We start from the raw sequence: 9,015 nt of genomic DNA on the forward strand, positions 1-9,015 counted from the left end.
AACCGGTCTGTATGTGGGATCCGAACCCTCGGGCGGAAGCGCCGCCGCGCTTCCCAAGCAGCACACTATCCAGTGCGCCACCGGGCCGGCCCACATACATAAAATATATCTTGATGAATAAATCTGACCAAAGTAACCCATTTAATGAAAATGATTGATAAACCTTTTGGATTAACAGTTCTAGATTTGGGGGCCGGCCCGGTGGCGCACTGGATAGTGCGCCGCTTGGGAAGCGCGGCGGCGCTCCCGCCCGAGGGTTCGGATCCCACATACAGACCGGTTCCCGCTCACTGGCTGAGCGAGGCGCGGGGGCAACACCGAGGGTTGCAATCCCGTTGCTGGTCCGCGGTCCGGTACGGGGGCAACACTGAGGGTTGCGATCCGTTGCCGGACACGGAAAAAGACAAAAGACAAAAAAAAAAAAAAAAACCAGTTCTAGATTTGGGATATAAAATTATCTTTAGTAACTACTCTAAAACTGAACTATGAACTCCTTAGAATATGATAACACAGGAGAACCTCTGAGTCATAATTTACTGAAATGGAAATACGGTTTTTGATTTTTAGGTCTTATGAACTAACCCGGAAGGACCGACTGTACAAAAATATCATTCGAATGCAGCATACACATGGATTCAAGGCTTTTCACATCCTCCCTCAGACTTTCCTCCTGCCAGCTGAGTATGCGGAATTCTGTAGTAAGTGCTTGACTGAGAATGCCCCAATCCTCAGCACTTGAAGTCGGGGCAGATTTACCCAGAAGCTGCCTCAGGTTATCAACCAATTGGGGATTTTCAAATCCTTAAGTTGTGGTTCTCTATGTTTATTCTTAGTAAGCTTGTCAGTATCATTTATGTAAGGACACATTGGTGGCATATAAGTGTGCCCGTCTTGGGTATTTTTGCTTGAATGTCTCTTCATTGATGAGAGTTAGTGCCTATGTAAGGATACTTTATACTTCTGCATATGAATTACATATGCTTCCTTTTTGGTGTCCCTTTTCCTTTTGCCACTTAAGAAACATTGTTGCTGCCTCGATTTCTGGACTTGTGTGATTTATGTTCTTTGGGGTAAAAGTATCATGTGTCTTTTGGTGTTAGGGCTTGGAAGTACTAGTTAGTCACATCCCTTCTCCTTTGAGTTCAGACTCATAAAAAAATACATGTGGGAGCCAAATAGGGATCTAAATGTCAGCTGTATTGCTGGTAAAGTGACATAGGAACACATGGCCTGAGTCCAGGTCTAAAATGGGATTTTTATTTCTTTTGCCTTGATGTGAACTTACCTACCTAGGCCCAGCTGGGCTATTTCAGGCTTTCTTCCTTGAGGGCAGAGCCTGATTCAGTAGGCTTAGTGTACAGAAGAGGCCTGAGTACAGAGAAGGTGCGAGGCAGCTCTTTTGTGAGAATGTGACCATAAAGATAGCTAACTCTTAATGATCAGTTACTTTCCATTAGACACTCTTTTAAGTGGCACCTCTACTCTGAGGCAGTTTTACAGATGAGGACACCAAGGTATGGATTGGTTAAGAGACTTTCCATAAGTTATGTAGTTTGCAAATGGTGGAATTAGGGTTCAAACTGGCAATTTGGCTTCAGAGGCCATGCTCTGCACCGCTGTGATTTATTGCAAAGGCACTGGGCAGGGTGCATGCAGTGACCATTTCCCAATATCACCAGTGAGACAAGTCTCCTCCCCTATAATGAAGGTCAGGTGAGACACACAGAGAGGACAGATAGTTTTGTGAGGTGAAGGAAGGTCAGGTGAGACAGAGAGGACAGACAGACAGTTTTAAATCCAAGAGAGAGACTATTTGTATGTTATGGGTAGAGGAAGTAGCGTGGAGAGAGGAAAAAGAGAATTCTCTGTAGACTTCCATACTTTTGGTTTTTAACCTTTTGGGCTTGCCAGTCTGCCTGGGTCAACTCATTGGGGTGTTCATCCTTTGGGAGAAGAGACCAGCTGTTCATCAGGAACTCCTACTTTATCATTCTTTGGTAGCATTTGTTGCTCCAGCTGGGACTACTGATTGGCAGTTCATTGTCCACAGAAGGCTCTGACATGGGTCATATAGAGCGTTAATTAAATTAGTTTCAAAGCTACAGTGTGCTGAAAACTAAAAAGTTGTGATTAAGAATTTTTTCGTTATGTAACTTTAGCCAAGTTACTCTAATCTCTCTGTGCCTTAGCTTCCTCATCTGTAAGATGGGACTGTTATTAGTGCTGACCTTATAGTGTTGTCAGGATGTTTAAATACCTTAATACATAGAAAGTACTTGGAATGGTGCCTGATAGGTGCTTAATAAATGTTTAATATTATCTTCTATTTCAAATTATGTTTAACTGTATTGTTATATAATAAAAGTAAAAAAAAAAAGTAATAAGCCAATATGAGAGCATAAAAATGCTTCAGCTAACATGTCAGCAACATAAAAGGGTTCCAGATATGAACCTCTCCAATTGCTGAATTCTTAAAGATGATTTAAAGTCCAGAATAATTCCCTATTAAAGTCTAAAGGAATCTAAGTTGAAGATCCTCTTTCCCCTCCCTCTGCTATTTCTTATTCTGCTGTTCTCCCCACTGCCCCTCTTTGGAGATGGGATGGGGGGTGGGGTGGTGTCCCTTATTCTGATGATGGGGTAGAGTTAGAGTTCTTCCATCAACCCAAGCCTGACCTGTGTTTCAGTGGAATTGCTTCTTCAGCATATTATCCAAACTCTTGTGTTCCACTTTTTAACAAAAATGAGTTCAAAAGGTCAGTAGAACACACAGCATTTTTACAGCCACAACCTAAAGCCACCACATTTAGCCCGTGGCAGTTATTGTAGGCAAGTGAAGTTTCCTGATCCCCAATACAAATTACTCTGTGTCTGTTGAAGAGCGGGGACAGGGAGGGAAGATATGATAGTAAAGTGGAATCTTCTTGGTTTTGGTCTTGGTAGGATGCCAGTCGTTGTATGGGAGTTGTTTTGGGTCCACGACCTCTCTGCTTAAATCCATCTGGGAGAAATCCAACATCATCAGCTTAATCGTGTTGCTGAGTTTACATATTAGGGGAGAAATCCACCTATTCCTACCACCTCCCCTTTAAAAGAGACATTCCTCTTTGTAAAGTCTGATTTTTCCCTCTTTTCCTTCGGTTCCATCTAGCATATTCAACTTGGAGATTTCATTTTTTTCCCGTGACTCTCATGTTCTTGACCCTCTAGTGCTTGAATATAAGCAATACGAGATTTTTGAGAAGAAAAGGGATGTAAACAGACTGGCCTTTAGAAAAAAATCTGTGAAAAGAATTGGAAGGAGCAGAGAGAAAAAAAATGGTGGCCACTTTAAAGGTTATTGCAGTGATGCAGATAAGTGTTGATGGTTTGAACTAGGTAGTGGAAATGTGTTCTGAGGCACCCTCCCACAAGAAAAGCACTTACATGCCACTCATGCAGAAAAGGGCAGTTTATTCACTCCATTTGGCCAGCGACCGTCTCCCAAGGGGCAACCAAGGAAGAGCGGCCATTAGGCCTTGGTCTTTGGGGTTTTTAAAGAGGCACAAACTACATCCCGTTGGCACACGGGTTTCTCCAGGTGCACAAAGCAAGCTAGGGGGCTAGGTCACAGAGGCTGTTCGAGCAGTCAAGCATACAAGTTTTCATTGTGTATGGTTTCTGTTCCCATGTAATCACTGTGTATGGCCCCTGTTTCTATGAAAAGGTCAACAGATTTTCATGCAGAAGGGGGGTAGTCTGCAGGTCAGGCAGGGGGCAAAATGGAGTTACTTAGGTTAAGCAAGCAATTTTACAGAAGCAGATAGCATACGTTATGAGGCTGTAGGGAGCTCTCTTTCAAATGTACAGGAGTGAGTGGAAAGAGTGGGAAACTAAGCAGTTTACTAACTAGATGTGGGGAGTGTGGCAGGGGCAAAGAAGCCTCTAAAGGTTTGAGTCTGAGAAGCTAGGAGGACCATTATTAAGTCTTTAACCAAGGAATGCAACCAGGAATGTAAAAGAGGAACTATTAAAGGGGAAGAGGAAAGTTAAATTTTGGACAAGGTATGGATTTGAGGTGTCTACAGGGCATCCATGTAATGATATTTTGTTGGCAGTTGTAAAAGCAACTTTGAGTTGTGGCCAGAGATACAGATTCTGGAGGTTGCAGGTATGGAGATGGATGTAATCACTGAGGGAGAGAAAGAGAGAAGCACCACAGAGGTTCAGAGAGGAGAGAGAGATCAAAGGGGAGTAAGGGAATGGGGTCACAGAGGGAGAGGGTTCAATCAAGAGCCCAAGTAGAAGGGTGAGCTTTAGAAAGAGAAGTGGGCATGTCTCCCTAATAGGAGTGAAGGAAGAAGGCCTTGTGACCCAGATAAGATTTGTGTTGGAGAGGAAAGCTGGCGAGTGGGTTTAGGTTACTAATTTCCAGACTTCTTGATGAGGATGGTGATGAGTGAGGTCTTATGTGAAGAGTCAGGGGCCTAGGGATGTGTTTTTGTGTCTGAAAGGGGCAGAAAAGAATTGGAATAGCTTCTGAAGGGACTTTGGAAGAGAACTGATAAGGATTGGACAGGAGGATCACCAAAAGACACTAGAGATGCCAGCTAAAGTAATCTCATGAATTTATAACTTTTTGTTCTAATAAGAGAAAACCTTAAATCCATCTCTGTAGAGATCTAGCGCAGACACCAACTACTGTCCCCAGCGATGTGAAAGCCTGGATACTCCTTGAACTGTTTCCACTAATTAGAGTGTGGGAGTTTGAATACTTGGCACAGGCCTTTCTAGGCTCCTCGTCCCACCATTGCCAGTTATAGTATTTAGGAGAATTGAAGGCTTGTGACCCTGAAGAACCTAAGTATCTATTGCCAACTCTAGCTACTTCCCCCAAGTGGAAGAAGGAGGAAGCAACAAAGAAGATGGGGTGGCTGTGGTATCACAAAAGCAAAACTTTCACCAGAATTGTGTTCTATGACAATCTGTAGTTGTAAGAGAGGCTGAGAGATGATTCTAAGATAGGAGCAGAATTTTGATGTTAGCCAATTAATTGCAGACAAGTGGATTTTAAAGCAATCAGTAAATTTATAGCATCATAATTTTAGAGTTATAAGAGAACTTAGCAAATCAGACTAATCAGTTAAAGGTAAGACTAGATAGTTTAAGTGAATTACCTATGGTGTCATATGTTTAAAAAGCCAGAATTAGAACTCAGATCTTTCTGTTCCTGGTTCAGTACTCTTTACATTAGACTGAGTGTGTTGCCACTGTAGGAGCCAGAAGCCTCTTGAAAGTATTGCAGAACCTGTCTAGAACATCGTCATCTAGACAGGCTGCTGAGACCTCTGCCTTATCTTTGTCTTTGCTGAGACTTCTGCTCTGTCTTTTTCTCTGATCTTTCTTGCTTCCTGCCCACATTTTTAGAACCTGTGAAAGAAATTGATCCTTGTTTTGAAACATCACAAATCAAGGAGAAAAGCCTGCTAGGACAAATTTTTGCTATTTAGAATTTCAAGAACATGGTAGTAGTGAAGCACCAGAAGAAGCATTAACTTCTTTTTTCTTTTCTTTTTTTTTTTTTTAAAAAAAAGATGACCAGTAAGGGAATCTTACCCTTGATTTGGTGTTGTCAGCACCACACTCTCCCAAGTGAGCTAACCGGCCATCCCTATATAGGGATCTGAACCCGTGGCCTTGGTGTTGTCAGCACTACAATCTCCCAAGTGAGCCACAGGCCAGCCCTAGAAGAATTAACTTCTGATAAGGCAAGTTCACAAAGTAGAATTCATTAAATAACATGTTAGGTGGCAAAAACTGCAGGTAGCTATATTTTCCCTTTTCGGAAATTGAGAGTTTTGTACATCTGCTTGTCACTGCAGAGGGTACTGTCTCCAGACAGCTTTGGTAGTTTTCTTAGACATTCCTATAGCACCCTGCACTTTTTCTTTATAACTCTGAGAGTCTGTAATTGCTTGTTCAGTGTCTCTTTTCTTCTACCCTGATCTTGAGGGCAAAGACTGTCTTTTCTGTATACTCCATTTCTAGAAAACTGATTGACACAGATTAGATACTGAGGTATTGAATGAATGAATGAAATTTAGAAAATTTTGTAATTTTTGTTTTGTTATAATATTAATAGCTTCTATGCTCAGTTGGTCCATTGTCTCCTCGCAATCTGACGAAAATGACAAAATGAAAAAAATATAAACTGTATATGCATATGTGTTCAGTGACCTCACTTTATGGAAATCTAATTTTTTGTCATATGTAACTATAAATATGTCTTCTATAGCAGGACTTTAAAATTATTTAAATTGTATTTTTCAAAAGGTAATATATCCCCGTGGTACAAAAAATTACAAAAAAATAATCAGTGAAAAGCCTCCTTTTGCCTCTTGTTCCTCGGTCCTAAGTTCCCCTTAGGAGTGATCAATGTTACTAGTTTTTTACATATCCTTCTAGAGATATGATTTGCATTTACTAGCAAATAACTTGTTTGTTTATATGAACAGATGGGAGCATACTGCCTTGCGCTTTCCTTTTTTTCACGTAACAGGCTATCTTCAAGATAATTCTATATCAGTTAATTAATAATGTTATCATTTTGTATGTTGGCCTTAATATTCTTTGATCAGACATCTGCAAAACTACAGTCCTTGAGTCAAATCAGTCCTCTGCCTGTTTTTGTATGTCCTATGAGCTAAGAACCATTTTCAAATGATTGGGAAAAAAGCAGAATTAATTTTATTCTTTTGATAAGTTGCATCAAAGGAAAAGACAGGGGAAGATGGGAGAGAGTAGACATTGAGATCTTTGTTTTCTCCTGGTGAAATGATTTGTGGCACTGATAGTCAAGCGCCTGTTGGGAGACCTTGAAGAGATTGGCTCCTATCAGAGGAAGAAGAGAGAGAAGAAGGCAGTAGTTGCTGGCAAGTCATCTGGGGAGAGGAGCTGAGCCAAGATTGTTCCTCCTGAAGGCATGCCTGGTGTAGGCACAAATTTAGGCTGGAGGGACATTTGTGTACTTATCTGGGGGAAGAGAGTAGGCAGACTAGCACACAGGTGGAAGTACTTGCCTCTTAATAACTAAACCAGAGAAACATGAACTAGATGGATGTTTATTAGATTTATGCTGTTGTGTTCTAGATAAAATGCTGCTAATATCCTGATGCATAGCAACCTAGGCACTTTGCAAAAAAAGTCTTTGGGAGATCTGCTCAGAAACATTTGCATTTGCCTGATTTATTTCCCCACGCTCATCTATTCCTTCCTTGTCTCTCTTCTTTCAGACATGAAAAATATAAAGAAAAACATAAATCTCTTAATTTTCATCTTTTATTTCCCCCTGTTCCCCAACCCCCTGCTTTGAAACAGTATCCACTGCTGCCACCTGAGGCATTTCATCAAAACTAGAAAGGACAGAGTTGAGAGTGAGGATTAGTCAACCTCTCTCTGCAGTCTGGGATGTGAGAACACAGCAGCACCAGTATCCTCTGTCCCTGCCCTCTGCCTTGTCCTCTGACATTCCCTAAATGGAAGACAGAGCCGTCCGCTTCTCCCCGGACCACTTGCAAGCCTTTGGGAATCTTAGTATCAGTTGTCTGCTTTCTTTTCTCATGATCCACAGGTATTTAAAGAGTTAAATTGAACTTGGAAAAGAAACAGAAGCAAATGGCACTTTTTTTTTTCTTTTTTTTGACTGGTAAGGAGATCGCAACCCTCGGCACAGTGTTGTCTGCACCACGCTCAGCCAGTGAGCCCACTGGCCATGCCTATATAGGATCTGAACCCGTGGCCTCAGTGCTGCCAGCACCGCACCCTCCTGAGTGAGCCACCAGGCTGGCCCCAAATGGCACCTTTTAATCACTTGCAAATTATTGTCCTTCCTCTCCATTTGCACATTGCTTGATTTAAGGTGGTTTTTTCTTATAATACCTGAGGAATTATTTAAGGAAAGTAACTGTATTAGATCTAGCTTTTGACTTAATGTTGTCCCTGGAGGTCCTTTAGTTAACAGAGGTGAGAATTTCAAAGATTCATAAAGGTTGTTTGTGACAGTAGTAGGCTAACATCCAGACACTTGCCTTATTTTGTTTTTGTCTTCTCATTCAAGAAAGAGGGAAAATGGTGGAAGAAATAATTATGTGAGTAATTTTGCTGTCTCCTCCTCCTCCTCCTCTTCCTCCTCTTCTTCCTCTCCCTCCTCTTCCTCCTCTTCCTTCCTCCTTCTCCTCCTTCTTTCTCTGTCTGTTTTCATTTTAAGGCTAGTCCAGAAATACTGGTAATTTTGGCTGCTGCTCTCTACTTAGAAATTTGGAAGATTCTTTGGGTATCTGACTAGATAACCATTGTTGAAATTTAAGATAATGAACTCATGTTCCTTCTTTCTCATTGTTTCTCTCTCCTCTTTATCTCCCAATATTTTGATCAGATTCATATTCAAAGGACCGGGGACCTTGGATAGTAAAACCAGTGGCCTCTTCTAGGGGGCGGGGCGTCTACCTGATCAACAATGTAAGTATGCACTAGATGGCAAACCTCTTATTGTTCCTCCTTCCTTCACCTTTTGTCCTGGATACTAATTTGGTTCCTTTTCATTAAGAGCAGGTGTTCCCTTCTGAAACCTGCATTCAGAAGTGAGTTGAGAGTGAGTACGAGTTGGCTATTGTGTTGCTGTATCCCCCTCCCACATCAACAGTTGTTCTGTGTCTAAAAAGTCACTTGATCAAATTTTGGAGGAGGGCAGCCTTTTGCATTAGCAGAAAAGAGGTACCTTTTCTGCTTTCAGCATGTCATCATGTTAATTCCTTAGCGCTAAGCATTAATTGATAGCATATGCATTTAGTTTCTACTGTGAGCAGAACTGTGGGTTCCTACTCTCAGGGTTATCAGGCAAATGAACCTTAATTTTGTATGACATCCTTGCCACTGTGGCCGCTGCTGCTTGTCCTTCCTTCCTTCCTTCCTTCCTTCCTTCCTTCCTTCCTTCCTTCCTTCCTTCCTTCCTTCCTTCCTTCCTTCCTTCCCTCCCTC

General features: G+C 41.7%; 1 protein-coding gene across 3 annotated transcripts in view; it reads left to right on the forward strand.

Moving 5' to 3' along the window:
* The window catches only part of TTLL5 (tubulin tyrosine ligase-like family, member 5), a 281,382-nt gene that overhangs the window by 32,025 nt on the left and 240,342 nt on the right, over positions 1-9,015 (forward strand). For all 3 annotated transcript variants that reach the window (XM_008567069.1, XM_008567070.1, XM_008567068.1), the window contains exons 6-7: positions 568-698; positions 8,414-8,496. In XM_008567069.1, the coding sequence (XP_008565291.1) occupies positions 568-698; positions 8,414-8,496 (214 nt within the window). The remainder of the gene's footprint in view (positions 1-567; positions 699-8,413; positions 8,497-9,015) is intronic.

This window comes from Galeopterus variegatus, unplaced genomic scaffold (assembly GCF_000696425.1).
Source record: "Galeopterus variegatus unplaced genomic scaffold, G_variegatus-3.0.2 Scaffold290, whole genome shotgun sequence".
NCBI classification, from domain to species: domain Eukaryota; kingdom Metazoa; phylum Chordata; class Mammalia; order Dermoptera; family Cynocephalidae; genus Galeopterus; species Galeopterus variegatus.